Below are 16,069 nucleotides of genomic sequence, written 5' to 3'. Positions count from 1 at the left end.
GACAGACAGACAGACAGACAGACAGACAGACAGATAGATAGATAGATAGATAGATTTTGTGTGAAATTAGTTTAATTGCCATGAAAGTATGTAAGTAAGTAAACAAACAAACAAATAAATAAAAATTTTGGGGGAAATGAGCTTAATTGCCTAAATAAATAAATAAATAATATTTTGTGGGAATTAGCTTAATTGCAATAAATGAATGAATGAATTAATGAGAATTTTGGAGGAAACAAGCTTAATTGCCATAAAATAAATAAATAAAGACATAAAAGTTAATTTTGGGGAAAATTAGCTTAATTGCCATGAAAGTAAGTATGAAAGTAAGTAAACAAACAAACAAATAAATAATAATTTTTTGGGAAATTAGCTTAATTGCCATGAATGAATGAATGAATGAAGGTGGCTTTAATTTCTTTATTAAATGTAGAGATTTGTATTTGTTTTGGTGAAATGTGACCTTGTTTTGTGAGGTTCTCATATTAACCAGAAATGTGTGAGAAGTAAAGAAATTAAATGCTGTTTTGAATGTCGGGCTCAAGCACTGTGAATGTACTGCAATAAACACTTTACTGCAGTGAAATCCTTATCAAACATTAATGATACAGGTAAACATGTCTGTGATGCAGTCCACCGCCGTGTTGTTTCATCAGGCACATGTTGTTACAAGCTGTAAAAGTTAGCCGCACTCTTTGACAAGAGCTGACATTCAGAGCGATTATAGGCAAAGCGCCTTATGTGATGCACGGAGATGTGAACTTCTGTCAATACAGCTTCAAGGACGTTCAGATCAGCTGCAGAAAACACGCGGACTCCTTCTGCTGCACAGGTGCCTCTCACTCTGCTGGACATTCCCATCCGCATGATAAAAAAACACCAATCCATAAATAATCAAAAGCCTAAATAAATATATTGTGTATTCATTTATTTATTATATTGTTAATAATAATAACAAATAACAGTCAATTGTCATATATTTTCTACAATATTTTACAACATTTATTTCACATTTACAATTATTTTCCAATTTTGCACAGTATTAAAATAAAACACTGTATTTTTTATTTGTATAGTTATGATGTTATATTTATAATAACTTTTTTGGATTTACAGTATGTATCATACATTTCTTTGAGTATCATGAATTTCTATGAGTGTCACGTAAACACCATGGTACATGAATATGGTAATCAATCAGTATCATATATATCAAAGGACCATGGTAAAGCATCAAATGCGTTTAAAATGTGCTCTGTAAGGTTTTCACAGTATTTTATTTTTAATTATTTTATTTTATTGTCTTTCTCTGTATGTCTTTATTGATTTCATGCTTCACCAACCAATAGTAAATTGTCATGTAACAGTATTAAAATAAAACATTGTATTTTTTATTTGTATAGTTATGATGTTATATTTATAATAACTTTTTTGGATTTACAGTATGTATCATACATTTCTTTGAGTATCATGAATTTCTATGAGTGTCACGTAAACACCATGGTACATGAATATGGTAATCAATCAGTATCATATATATCAAAGGACCATGGTAATGTATGTCTTTATTGATTTCGTGCTTCACCAACCAATAGTCAATTGTCATGTATTTTAAGTGTTTTCTACAATATTTTACAATATTTTTACATTAATATTTCAACATATTTACACAGTATTATTATATTATATTAGGCCTATATTATATTTCTATATTATATTTATTATATGGATCACGATAGCAGTGTATAACTGATTTAGGCTTGTTTTTTTTTTGTTTTTTTTCCCGAAATATTTCCAAACGTGTGCAACCTATATCAGGAAATATCTCCATTCTCAAATATGTGTAAGTAAATGCGTTTTGCACCTTTATAGATTGTTATTTAATCAATAAATGGTGATGGGCAAAGTAGACTAGTATTAACTACACATAAAAACTCGACATTTTACCAGATAAGGGTGTCATGCCATAAAATATTTTTAATACGACTTACTTTGTGTTTAATGTGAATTTAATAACAATATTGTAAATTACTAATTATAACACTTTAATTTTACAGAGAGTAAAGAACATTTACATTATCAAAGAACATTTTCATTCAGTCTAGCCAGAGTTCAGGCACTCTCAAAAACTCCCATTTAAATCACTGAAGCTGTTTACACTGTGAAATGAATATCTTACTTACATTCGTACGCACATCTGCACTTTGTTGTTCCTGATGAGAGAATTCGCGAGAAAGAGGTATTCAGTCAGCGAGCAAGTGAACAGAACACCGCGTTTCAGCGATGACTCATCTGAACACCTCTGATTGGTCATTGCATTCATAAGCACAACAGAATCGTGTGTGATTGGTTATAATGCGCAGCTCTGTAAAAAAAACCGTGTCTGTATCTGGCTCAGTGCCAGCCAGCGAACGCAGATTTGAATTTAGCAGCTGGTTGTATATAACGCACTGAACGTTCTAATCACACCGGTGTGATTGTATCAAATATAAAAAGTATTATTCGGGTATTTTTTGTCTTTTGGAAGCTGCATTCAAAATCCACTTGGCTCAGAAATCTGAATGGGCATGACGCCTCTGATATTATATATATATATGTACTTTAAACTTTAAACCTGTAAACATCACACACTCTTAAGAAAAATGGTTCCAAACAGTACCAGAAAAGGGTTCTTCGGCTTGTAACAATAGCAGAACCCTTTTTAATGCTAAATAGAACCTTTTTTATAGGGTTCCATATAGAACCGTGCTTTAAAAATGCCATATAGGACCTTAATGGTGTTATAAATAACCGTTTAATGATAGTTTGTATATATTTGTATATTATTTGTATATATTATTTATTCATATTGTTTTTTTTTACCCCTTTATCTGCCTGGTCTTATAATATCTCGAAGTGTCTATTAGGGTTTTACATCAAATCAACAACAACTACAACAACGTGTCAATTAGGTACTTTTATTATTTTTTAATGACGTGAAATTGTAGCAAAAATGACAGTGTTCTAACAACAACAGTTATTAGCAGAATGCATTAATGAATGACAATGGACGCTGAACATAAATAAATGCTTAAAGAAGTAAAAGAAAATAGAACATAAAATAGTGTATTGAAGACCAAGCGCCAGTGAAATATCTTCACAATCCTCTATGATGCCTTTAAGTGAATCATTTTTTGTATTTTGGTGTGATTGAATGGCAGTTTCTCTCTGCAGATGGTGAAGTTGTAGGATGTGACAGCATCTGAAATGCACAATTGAGTTTAGAGTTACAGTTTGTCTCCTTTTATTTGTTTATGTGAAAACAATTGTTTATGAAGGCCAAAAGTACACTGTAAAAAATGACCGTGAATTTAACGGTAAAATATGTTTATGCATAAACCCTAGTAAAAAATATCTAACAAAATGGACCATAAATTCAATATCTTTGTTACTTACTTAATGAAGAAGAGGAGAGTATCCTTACCAGAACAGAGCTGGTCACACTTACATGTTCTCTTAAACCAAAAAATAGAAAAGACATAGGAAACCAATTAGCATTTGAAAGTCATAATTTATAGACATTTTAAGAAATAAATTATTTACCTGTTGAGAGTGTGTTGACAGTCTGTGTAGTTGGATGACTGAGCTCCAGAAAATCAGTAATGAGGCATCTTAGAGTGTAGCCTCGGTTAGGGTTTTGCATTAAAACAACAACAACAACAATAACCACAACAGCATCATGTTGTGTGAATTAAGTATGTTTTTATTAACATGCAAAATGATCAGTGCTCTTAACAACAGTTATTAGCTGAATACATTAATGAATGACAATTGACAAATTTGAACATGAATGAATTCATAAATAGATAAAACACAAAATAAGAACAAAAATAGATGTGATGAAGACCAAGTTTCAGTGAAACAATCACAATCCAATCAATATGATGCCTTAACGTCCATCATTTTGGTGTGATTTAGTGATTTTTCTCTGCAGATGATGAGGTTGTAGGATGTGATACATCTGAAATACACAATTGAGTTTAGAGTCACAGTGTGTTTATGTAAAAACAATTATGTTTATGAAGGCCAAAAGCAAAAATGAGCCCTTCACAATCATGTGGGATAGTTTTCTTTTTTTTTTTGTGACTGGGTATGTTTATAAACCCAAGTAATAATTAAAAAATCTAACAATATGAATTATAAATTCATTGTCTCTTTTACTTACTTTGTGGAGAATAGGAGAGAAGTTTCCACAGCTTAGCAGAACTGCGCACACTTATATGTGACAAAAACTAAAAAAAGAGATAAGAACATGTTTGTTTGGAAAGCAGTTACAATTTTAAAGTTAATTTCGTATTTAAATTTTAAGAATGAAATCATTTACCTGTTGAGAGTGTGTTGACAGTCTGCAGTTGGATCACTGAACTCCAGAAATCAGTAATGAGGTGCTTTGTCAGTTACAGATTTACAGGGCGGGAACAAAGAACCCTAAACTCTAACACAAAGAACCATTTCAGCATAAAAGGGTTCTTTAGAATGCTATGGTTCTAAATAAAACCATTACTGCATGAAAAGAACCTTTAAAGAACCATCTTTTTTTAGAGTGCATGATACAAAAACTAAACATAAAATACTCTGATTTAACTGATAACAAAAAGAAAATATTTTTCTACAATATTTTTCCATATAGGTGTGCATAATGTATTGTGAAATGCATCATATAAATATAATACAAAACACTCCATTGTACATTGTAAAAGAAACAACAATTTTCCCATTATTTTCTACAATATTTTTCCATAAAGGTATGCATAATGCCTTGTAAAATGTACCATATTAATATAATATAAAACACCAAATCGTACATAACTGATAAAAACAAACAAGCAAACAAATAACTATTTTTTAAAATGCATCATATAAACATAATATATAAATATATCTTTCTCCTTAATGTTTTTATCTTTATTTTTTCATCAAACTCACATGAATTTTTACTGTACCTTGTAGGATATCTTAACTTAGGATAACTTCATTTTTTTCTCTATTAAAATTGACATTTATTTTTACAGTGTAGGTAAGTTAATACCAAAAATGTTTCTACATAAATAGATTTCCCCATTGTTGGGTCAAATATGGACTAACCCAGCTGTTGGGTTAAATGTTTACATAAAATTTTGAACCCCAAAGTTGGGTTAGTCCATATTTGACCCAAAGTTGGGTTGAAACAACCCAGCATTTTTAGAGTGTACTTCAAAGCACTAAAAACAAAAGACATTTTAAAATATGTTAATTTCCCTATTTCCCCAGTTGTTTGGCTATCACACTCTAAAAAATGCTGGGTTAAATACAACCCAGTGCTGGGTAAAATAGGGACAAATCCAGCAATTGGGCTGTTTTGACCCAGCGGTTGGGTTAAATGTTTAACCCAACCTTCTGGGTAGTAAACCAACTGCTGGGTCAAAACAACCCAATTGCTGGGTTTGTCCCTATTTTACCCAGCACTGGGTTGTATTTAACCCAGCATTTTTTAGAGTGCACTTTAAGTCAGCTGATTGGTTTGTCACAGTGGCTATAGAAGTATTTGTAATGTGTTGTGCTGCAGCTAATCTGTGGCGTTCGTGGTCTGGTCGCAGACGAGCGACGTTCAGCATACGGTTATGTAACAGCTGCTGAGTTACACAGTCAGCACTGCACAGATCAGACTCTAAACGCCTTAAATGTGCCCCATGACCACTCCACTACACTAAACCCAGCAACATGAAACGCCAGTGCCATCAGTGTATGGCTTGTGTTCACAGCTAAACAAGTATGATTTCATCTGAATAGCAATAATCTGAATATCTGATATCTAATTTAAAGTTATAGATTTACAGGTAGCTGTAATTTTATCTGAGTTATTTTATCATTTTATATTATTTTATTAATAGTAATTATTCGTATATTAGTTCTAATTGTTTATATTATTAAAATGGTTTTTGTTGTTGTTGTTGTTGTTATGGCTAACTACAATAGTTTCCGATACAGAAGCATTAAAAAAAAAAAAATAATAAATAAAATAAAATAACAAACAAACATCATCATCATCATCATCTTGCCAAAATATATGCTGTTTATGTGAATGTTTTTTATAATAATTAAAGAGTAAATAAAAATAAATTAATTATTTTACAATTTTAAACTATTGTATTATTAGTAATTTTAGGATATTATAATTTTTTATTTTATATGTTATTATATATGTTTTTATTTTTTATTTTATATGTATAGTTTTATATTTTGGGTTATGGCTAACTAGAAAAAATAAAATAACAAAAATTAAAATGTACTTTATAAGGCAAGAAAATAAATAAAGAAAGAAAGAAAGAAAGAAATATTTATTTATTTATTTCCAATCCCCATATGGGTTGTATAGAGGGTTACTGATAAACCTTTTCAGTCATAGTGTATAATATTCCTGCTATTTTTAGGCCAATCTAATCTCTGTTTTATGGTAATCTCTGCTCTGCTCATCTAAGCAAGTCTTGTCCTAAAAAGCCATTAGGAACATTATGCGTTATTGCCACCTGCTAGTTACATAATCGCAGCTCAGGTGTGCCACTCACGCATGACATCCGCAGGAATGTGTCATACGCCGAGCTTTTCTTCGAGAAGCTCACAGTCACATGTTGTGACACTCCTGGTTTCAGCTCTCGCTCTCTCATGCAACACGCTGTCTGAAGACAAATAAAAGCAAACCAACAAGACACAATGAAGTGGATGCTTAGGTCAGGTTAACACTGCCATTCGAGATCAGCAGGTCAAAGACAAAAAGAAAAGCGTACCTCCCATTGTTGTTTTTCATCTGTTTTGTAATTAGAAACATTTGTAAAACTAACGGATTATATATAATCTGTTTTGTTTGCTGTTTTGTTTACCAAATCACTTGTCCTAGGCCTGCAGTATTTATTTTATTTTGTTTTACATCCATTTTCCAAAATGCTTGTCCTATGTAGGGTCATGAATTTTTTGTTTTGTTTTGTTTTCCATATTGCTTGGGTCTCATATTTTGTAATTAATAAATTATTTTATTTATTGTTTGTTTTAGTTTCGTTTTTTTTCCAATCAGTTGTCTTTTGTAGGGTTGTGAATTTTTTGTTTGTTTGTTTTCGAAATCACTTGTCCTATAGGGTGGCCAATTTCATTCATTAATTTTTTGTTTGTTTGTTTTGCATTTTTAATCCATTTTCCAAAGTGCTTGTCCTATGTAGGGTCATGGATTTTTTTGGCTTCGTTTTTTTCGTTTTTTGTGTTTTGTTTTCTTTTGTTTTTTGTTTTAGTTTAGTCTTTTGTAGGGTCGCGAAATTTTGTTTAGTTTTAGTTTGTTTATTTTGCTTTCCAAATTACTTGTCCTATGTGGAGTAGCAGAGTTTATTTATTTATTGTTTGTTAATTGTATTGTTTGTTTATTTTATTGTTGATTTTAGTTTTATTTTTTTTGTATTTATTGTTGTTTGTTGTTTGTTTGTTTTATTTTATTATTTTATTTTTCAAATGAAAAGATTTCGCTCACATCCACTATTTATGAAGAATAAGAATGTATTTATTATTTATACTTTTGTAAGGTGAAGGAACCAGTGGAGAGAAAAAAATCGGATCACTTGAAAATGTTTGGTATCAGTTTTCTGTTTTATGTAATTAAATAGCAGGGAAACCCCCAGATTAAATGTTTGTATATTTAATAACATACTTTAATTTTTTCTACGCTCTCAATGCTGTATTGTGAAAACAAGTCACTCTAACAAAAGCATTTACGTTGTGACTACATTCACAAAATACATTACATTCACAAAACACTGTACTGTTAATATTACCTTCAGTAACGTAAAATCTCTTCTTTAAGAAATGAAAACCTCTGAACCATGAGAGGACCAAGTAAAAATGTTATTACAAACCATTCCATAGTCAAACATTCTTCATTTGCACGCAAAACAGCACTGTTTAGTAAACGTGGGATTTTGGCAACACTGTCAATTCATTCAGCTGAAACTCACCCAAGACAGTTGCTCTTATAATCAAAATCAACCCACACCTGCCAAACACACTCAAGCACACACCTAACTTATATGCCAAATATGACAATATGCAAATCACAAAAACACAGGCATTCTTATTCACACAGGTCTGCGTTTCAAGATCTTCATGCAACAGAACGGAATTACAGTCTCCAGTTCAGAGTTCAAACGGCTCCGTCTGCTCCTCAAGAAGACCCCAGCCTACTCGAGGGGCCGTAATCTTTTGTGTTACTTTTGACTTACGTTACTTTTGTGTTACTTTTGGTCACCTGAGCTGGGCTTGCTTATTTATTTTTAATAAAATAAAAAAACAAAAAAACAAAACTTATATTTTTGGCAATTGTAAAGGCCCTTTCATGCCAAAAGTGAAATTAATGAGCCTCAGGCTTAAGGAAGTGCCTCCGCACTTACTCCCGATTTCTCTCAACAAAGGACAAGAGAGGTGTCAGTGAATAAATTGGAAAACATAGTAACTTGCGTTTCTTATTAGAAAAAGTAACTTAGATATTTTCTTGTAAATTTAAAAGTAATGCATTACTTTACTAGTTACTTGACATGAGTAATCAGATTACATAACTCACGTTACTTGTAATGCACTACCCCAAACACTGCATATTAGTACCTAAATGGTGCATTTTAGTACTTAAAAGGTGCAATGTAGTACCTTTTGAAAATGTACAGTAGTGTGACAGCTTTTGTAGCTGAGAGTGTACCCTTAAAATGGGTACCTTTGTACAAAAAACAACTTTGTACCTTATTTGACCCTAAAGGTGCATATTAGTACCTTAAGAGTACATATCACTACTCTAAAGTACTGTGTACCTCATGCACAGAATATTACTGTACCTTTAGGAGTACAACTATCTCTAGGCAAGTACCCTTTAAGGGACATCTTTGCACCTTAAATACCCCTAAAAGTATATAAGGTACAAATATGTCCTTTTAAGGGTACTTTCCTCATAAAAGTTGTACTCCTAAAGGTACAGTTACAGTGGGTACGGAAAGTATTCAGACCCCCTTCAATTTTTCACGGGGTGCTGTGTGTACATTAATGAGGAAAAAAAATTAACTTAAATGATTTTAGCAAATGGCTGCAATATAACAAAGAGTGAAAAATTGAAGGGGGTCTGAATACTTTCTGTACCCACTGTATATTCTGACAGTGTATGAGGTATCTGAATCCACAGAATGCTACCTGATAAGCCATTGACTGACTAGATAGCGAGGCAACAGTGCCTTAGGTTTCGGACAGAGTCCATGGCTAGACAGAGTTAGTCTGCCAGCAAGACCAACATCACTGTACTAGTCTAGAGCAGCAGGGAAGTTTATGCTGGTCTAAGCTGGCCTTTTCAACTGTGTTTACAGTGGATGAGAACATCGATGTGACCAGCAATGAACCCGAGAGGAGTTCTCCAGAGTACGGCAGTGCTCTCTACCCCTCACGCGGACCAGAGAGTGTATATGAAACCTCAGCCCGCCTGCTCTTCATGTCTGTTAAATGGGCGAAGAACTTGCCGGTGTTTTCCCATCTACCTTTCAGAGACCAGGTGAGAGTCTATTATTCCTCACTCTACTACCACCAGATGAGTATTTTCTGATTTGTTAATCCAGAAACAGAGGGATTTCAAGCCAAAGAAACATAGTTACGTAGTTTTTTTTAGTTATACGGTATAATCGGTAGGTAGAATAATCTGCAAGTGCCATTCAAAATAGCAAATATTGTTGATTAATCTGCCTAACTTCAATTTACTGATCCATAAATTTTAACCCAGCACTCTTTGTGATTTTAGGTGATTCTACTTGAGGAAGCATGGAGTGAGCTGTTGCTTCTGTGTGCAATTCAGTGGTCGCTACCTCTGGACAACTGCCCCCTGCTGTCCCTGCCGGACCTCTCACCCTCAGGACAGGGCAAGGGAAGCCCCTCGGCCGCGATGTGAGGGTCCTGCAAGAAGTGTTTAGCCGCTTCAAGCCCCTGCAAGTGGATCCGACTGAGTTTGCATGCTTGAAAGCCATTGTTTTGTTTAAACCAGGTAGGTTTTTCCCTCTTCTTGCCACAAGGGGGCATAAATGATAGCCTACATTACAAGAACTGAGCTAGTGGGGTATAAATGTTGTTCTGGGTGAGTAATCTTTGCATTCTGTAACAGAAACACGAGGACTTAAAGACCCAGAACAGGTGGAGAACCTACAGGATCAGTCCCAAGTGCTGCTAGCTCAACATATCCACACTCTTTACCCAAGTCAAGTCGCCAGGTGAGCAAATATACAAACATGCATTTGCATAAAGAAGTTAAACTGTATTTTTGAGAGTGGACACTAATGCAAATTATTCTTATGAATCACTTTCCTTAGGTTCGGCAGACTATTGGTTCTCCTTCCATCCCTTCACTTTGTGAGTTCGGAAAGAATCGAGCAACTCTTCTTCCAGAGAACCATCGGGAACACGCCCATGGAGAAACTACTGTGTGACATGTTCAAAAACTGAGGAGCCCTTCCTGAAAGACTGTTTTTAGAGGAATGAAATCCTCAAGAATTTAGGTGCTTTGCTTTACTGCCATGCTAGTTACGATGCCAGTGAATCTGCCTGAATGCTAAAAAAGCGCAAATGTATGTAAGCCACATTATTTGTTTGCATAGGTTGCTTATTTTGTCTCATTATGTAATTTTATCTCTCTTTTTATTTGTGTTACTGTAGTTTTTATACCTATAATATTGCTATGCATCTCCATTATTTGGAATCTCAGATATTTGGCACAGCCTGTTTATGTATATCATGTTGAGAATGCAGATTGCCTGTCAAGGCCATTATAATGCAAGATTATTTAGAGTATGTTTAATGATCAGTTTAAAATAAATTGTTAACAAATACCCCTTTTGAAGGGGGCACTTTTGTAAAAGCTGAAAGATATGCCTCATATTTGTAGGACGTATAAATAAAATATATTATTAATCTTTCTGAATTAAATTTTATTTGCAGAAGCAATCCTTTTGAATGATGCATGTCACTTCCGGTACTCTAGAGGGCGCCGTTGCATTGGCCCTCAGCACGTGACGTTACGTTAGACGTCGCAAAACGCGGAAGTGCTTCTTGTTTTTGGCTGTCTCCATGGATTGAGCTCAAAATAACAATAATATAAGGTCATAGGCATCACGGAGGGAGCGATCTCTTCTGACACGGCATGACAATGTTCGGGAAGTCTTCAGGTTATGAGTATCAGTGTCTGTCGCAGAGAGATTCAGTGTACAGTGACACTCCTGGACTGTTTTCATCTCATGCTGCATTCGCTCACAGTAATTGTGATCAGAGAGGACTTTCGTTTGATTATGTGCCTAAAGTCTCTCAAAACGACTTCACAGGTATTCACTCCACGGTCACACACATTACGGTGCACATATTAAATAAGTAAATATGACTATAGTTTAGAACACAGTGTGTGTGTGTGTGTGTGTGTGTGTGTGTGTGTGTGTGTGTGTGTGTGTGTGCGTGCGTGTGTGCGTGCGCGCGCGACTCATACTTAACCAATGTAATACTATTATAATGCTATATTGTAACGTTATGCTATGACATAATGTTTTTAATATTTGTATTCTTTTGTTATTTATATATATACAATAGTTATATATAAAATTTAAATATATATGTGTGTATTTATCAATATAATAATTAGGGCTGGACGATATGGCCAAAATTGATATCACGGTATATTTCTTTATATATATTATAATACTTTATATATTATACGATATTTTTAATTTATTTATATTTAATAATTATACTCTTTTTTTAACAGATAAATCTCAGGGATTGTTGTCCTGGATTTGCAACTTGATCGTAACATTCCTGGTTTTCCTAGTTACCTTCATAACTTTTCCCATATCTGGATGGTTTGTCCTAAAGGTCAGTTCGAAGCGAATTTTTAGGAGAGTTTTAGCCTTTTTAAGCACTTCTTAAATATACAGTATCATTTTCAGGTTGTACCGAACTATGAGAGGATTGTTGTTTTTCGTCTGGGCCGGATCCGTCCTCCTAAAGGTCCAGGAGTGGTTCTGGTTCTGCCTTTCATTGATCAGTGGCAGAGAGTTGACCTGCGGACCAGAGCCTTCAGCGTCCCACCATGCAAGGTACAATGAAAAAAAGTGTTTTTTTTTAGTTCAGTTACATTTAAAAACTCATCTTTCTACAAACCAAGTATTTTGAGATTCCCACAATATTCCCTGCCAAAAGATCACCACCAAAGACAGTGCTCTGGTGTCGGTTGGAGCGGATATCCAGTTCCGGATCTGGAGTCCGGTGATGTCCGTGGTGGCGCTGCAGGATCTGAACGCCTCCACCCGCCTCACCGCACAGAACGCCATGATGCAGACCCTGAGCAAAAAAACCCTGAGAGAGATACAGACCGAGAGGATCAAACTCGGTGAACATCTCGGGGTGAGAGACAAATACGAAATATTACACTTTTAACCACTATATTCCAGGATTTTTAAAGTTAAAGGGGTAGTTCATCTTGATGGCCTGAGGGTGAGTAAATTAACAGCAAACCTTTATTTCTGGGTGCACTGTCCCTTTAAGCTTTGAAGTGCCTGTGTGCTGCAGATGGACATGAATGAGATGACGAAGCCGTGGGGGCTGGAGGTGGACCGTGTGGAGCTGATTCTGGAGGGGGTGCTCCGGGAACCGGACGGGGGACACGCGGGGCCCATCATTATGCCCCCGTCTGTCCCTGGGCTGGAAGGACTCACCGGACCCATACAGCAGCTCGCAATGCACTTCCTGAGCCAGACGGCTGCGTCCCAATCCAGTCAAGGTGATGTTAGGCTACTTGGATCTGTAATAGGGGTGTAACGGTACACAAACATGACGGTTTGGTGCGTACCTCGGATTTCGGTTCGGTATGGTTTCGGTACAGCAGGAGGAAAAAAATAAACATAAATTGCTTTTTTTTTTTAATTTAACAATGGTTTACTGAACAAAATGCTCTTACTTTAAATAAATTCAATTATACTTAAAATTTTCTTAGGGATAAAAATCTACCTCAGCTTTTGCTCTAAACTATAGGGAGCCCTTTTACTATAAGGTTATGTAGACGCTGATGACTTGTCTTACCTCAGTTTTGACGTCACAGTTCGGTATGGTTTCGGTACAGCAGGAGGAAAAAACTAAACATAAATTGCTTTTTTTTTAAATTTAACAATGGTTTACTGAACAAAATGCTCTTACTTTAAATAAATTCAATTATACTTAAAATTTTCTTAGGGATAAAAATCTACCTCAGCTTTTGCTCTAAACTATAGGGAGCCCTTTTACTATAAGGTTATGTAGACGCTGATGACTTGTCTGAGGTAAATGAAATGCTACGTGACATACCGAATTTACGTACCGAAAATTTTCGGTACAAATACGTGTACCGTTACACCCCTAATCTGTAATAAATTGCTTGCAGTGTTCCTCAATTGTAAGTCACTTTTGGATAAAAGTGTCTGCCAAATAATTAGATGTAAATGCATGATTCCCTTTTTTTTTCCCAAACCAGCATGATAAACAGAATCTCATTTCGTGGTTTCTCCAGATTCAGTGAGTTTCACAGATGAGCTGCGTTCAGCTGCAGCTGTGAGTGTCAGTCGTGTGGATGGACTGATGGATGCGGTCCGGTCTGTGCTGTCAGAGCAGCTGGTTCATCAGGTGCGAGCCTGTTACCGCTTTCAGATCACTACTGACTCTGGACAGAACAACTGCTACTATGTGGACCTGACACAAGGTAAGACTGAGAGAATTAAAAGCACTCTAAACACTCTTTACTAGGGATGCACCGATAGGATTTTTTTTTTTTGGACGATACCGATTTTAACAAACAACTATTGGCCGATTCCGATACCAATATAGGTAAATTGCATAAAGCAGGGCTTAAAAAAAAATGTAAAGAAATTTGATCGGTTCACTCAGAGCAGAATCGGTATTTGAACGTTTCTGTTCCTGCGTTCCTCTGTATTATTACCGTTCATAAACCGGTTTGAGTAGAAAACATACCAGTTAATAACGTTATTTAAAAAAAAATATTATTATTATTTTTCTTTGCCTATAATAATAATAATAATGATAATAATAATAATAAAGTACAGCGTTTTCTCTACTCAGAAAGAAAAAAAAAAACATGGAGAGAGCCTTGATCTGGTACTTGCGCTTAGTCATAGCCAATACAGCATCATCTTTTCTAGATTTTGGCCAAATATATTAAACAAAAGAAAAATCTGTCAACACTTTAAAGACATTAAAGTTTTTTTTTTAAGATATTTAAAAATGTTTGCAGCATGGATAAAAACACTACTCGTATAAGCGTTTTGAGAGGAAAAAACAGCCTAAATTATTAGTTTGTACGTCGCATTTTATTATTATATTCAGAAATAATGTAGGCTAAAATACTGGTAAATAAGGCAAACTGTTTACAAACATAACACAGTTAGGCTATTTTAGTTCTCTTCTCTCCACAACAAATCCTCTATAAAGTTGTATTTAGGCTAAATATAAACGTCAAGCCAAAACAAATTAATTTAAAAGTGAAACCGAAGCCTGCCTCTCTCACTCTGCACGAATCCAAATGTTTCCATATTTGCAACGCATCTGGATGCTAAAATATTATTTATTATGTAAACTATAGGCTTTGTTCTTCCCTCACATTATCAACGTAAAACATCATCCTTCGCATATAGGCTATAATCAGCAGTGAGGCGCTGGTCACACTGAACGACATAGACTGTACTATGGACTCTTTAAATTGAGCAGTGTAACTTTTGATGTTTCTTTAACTGTCTTTTATTTTGATAATGAACAGGCTGCGATGTCAAGTTAGTAAAAATATGTTGTATGTGCATGTGAGGTGCCGACGCAATCACTGCATTGTTTTCCCAACTGTTACTCCGTAATTTATGGTCATACCAACGCTGTTTGGTTATAGCCTACAGATAGAAGCCAAACATCATTCAAAACTGTAAAGCTTTTGCAAAATAAAGAAAACGGCTTTCTGCCGTCTTGGTTTCCATTCCGTGAACTTCGGAGCGCATTACAATTATCCGAAACTCAGCACAATTTTTTCTTTCGTTTGGTTAATCTGTTAATGATTTAAGTGAAATATATTTAGTGTATAGGCCTATATATTCCTTTTTATGTAGCCTATATAGTTCTATTCTGTTTTCTCCGTTCACAGAAGCGCTGCAGGTGCGTGATGTGACCTTGTGTGAATCCGTGTTCTACACTATCCTGCCATTTTTGCTGGTTTCAAACACACAAAAAGCTGCATATTACCTGCCATTCATTTTCACTTAAATGTAGGCCTAATGCTTGGCGGTTCGTGACATATCCTCGGATAAACTCTATTGTGACTTATGAATGTGACAGTGACTTATGATGAATTTACAGCTGAGAGCGGGCATTTCACTCGTTGGATGCGTCAGCGCCACGTCTGCATAGGCCGTATTATGTAGTCTGACAAACATATTACCTGCCATTCATTTTCACTTAAATGTAGGCCTAATGCTTGGCGGTTCGTGACATATCCTCGGATAAACTCTAACGCATTGCCATTGTGACTTATGAATGTGACAGTGACTTATGATGAATTTACAGCTGAGAGGGGCATTTCACTCGTTGGATGCGTCAGCGCCACATTTGCATAGACCGTACTATGCCGTCTGACAAACTATATTTTGTACAGATTTTATTTTGTCTTTTGTCTTTAATTATTTTGCCCAGAGAAAAACGTTGGATTATGCAACAGACATGCAACTCATTGTCTCCATGCAGTTAATTAATAAACCATCGGTATCGGCCCTTTTCATGCTATTTCCTATATGCTGGTGGCTTTAAAATAATCAAAAATCGGCCGATAAATATCGGTGGCCGATACATCGGTGCATCCCTACTCTTTATCATAAAATTTTGCATTACTTGAAATAAAATAAACCGTAACTGAAATAAAATGCAATATACAAAACTTTTTTCGGGGCAACATTTCTCATTTTCATTTAGTTTATCTTGATGTCCT

The 16,069-nt window shown here is 34.9% G+C and overlaps 1 protein-coding gene and 1 pseudogene across 1 annotated transcript in view; both read left to right on the top strand.

The window, feature by feature from the left end:
* The first annotated feature begins 744 nt into the window (after nucleotides 1–744).
* Nucleotides 745–10,688, top strand: LOC107675235 (photoreceptor-specific nuclear receptor-like; annotated as a pseudogene).
* A 405-nt stretch (nucleotides 10,689–11,093) lies between these two features.
* The window catches only part of LOC107675298 (stomatin (EPB72)-like 1), a 7,351-nt gene continuing 2,375 nt past the window's right edge, over nucleotides 11,094–16,069 (top strand). Inside the window, exons 1-6 of the mRNA XM_016469598.1 lie at nucleotides 11,094–11,390; nucleotides 11,825–11,931; nucleotides 12,006–12,155; nucleotides 12,259–12,462; nucleotides 12,628–12,838; nucleotides 13,601–13,789. Of these exons, the coding sequence (XP_016325084.1) occupies nucleotides 11,213–11,390; nucleotides 11,825–11,931; nucleotides 12,006–12,155; nucleotides 12,259–12,462; nucleotides 12,628–12,838; nucleotides 13,601–13,789 (1,039 nt within the window). The 5' untranslated portion in view covers nucleotides 11,094–11,212. The remainder of the gene's footprint in view (nucleotides 11,391–11,824; nucleotides 11,932–12,005; nucleotides 12,156–12,258; nucleotides 12,463–12,627; nucleotides 12,839–13,600; nucleotides 13,790–16,069) is intronic.

This window comes from Sinocyclocheilus anshuiensis, unplaced genomic scaffold, assembly GCF_001515605.1.
Source record: "Sinocyclocheilus anshuiensis isolate Anshui unplaced genomic scaffold, SAMN03320099.WGS_v1.1 scaffold532, whole genome shotgun sequence".
Classification (NCBI taxonomy): Eukaryota; Metazoa; Chordata; class Actinopteri; order Cypriniformes; family Cyprinidae; genus Sinocyclocheilus; species Sinocyclocheilus anshuiensis.
This window is presented reverse-complemented; position numbering and strand designations above follow the sequence as displayed.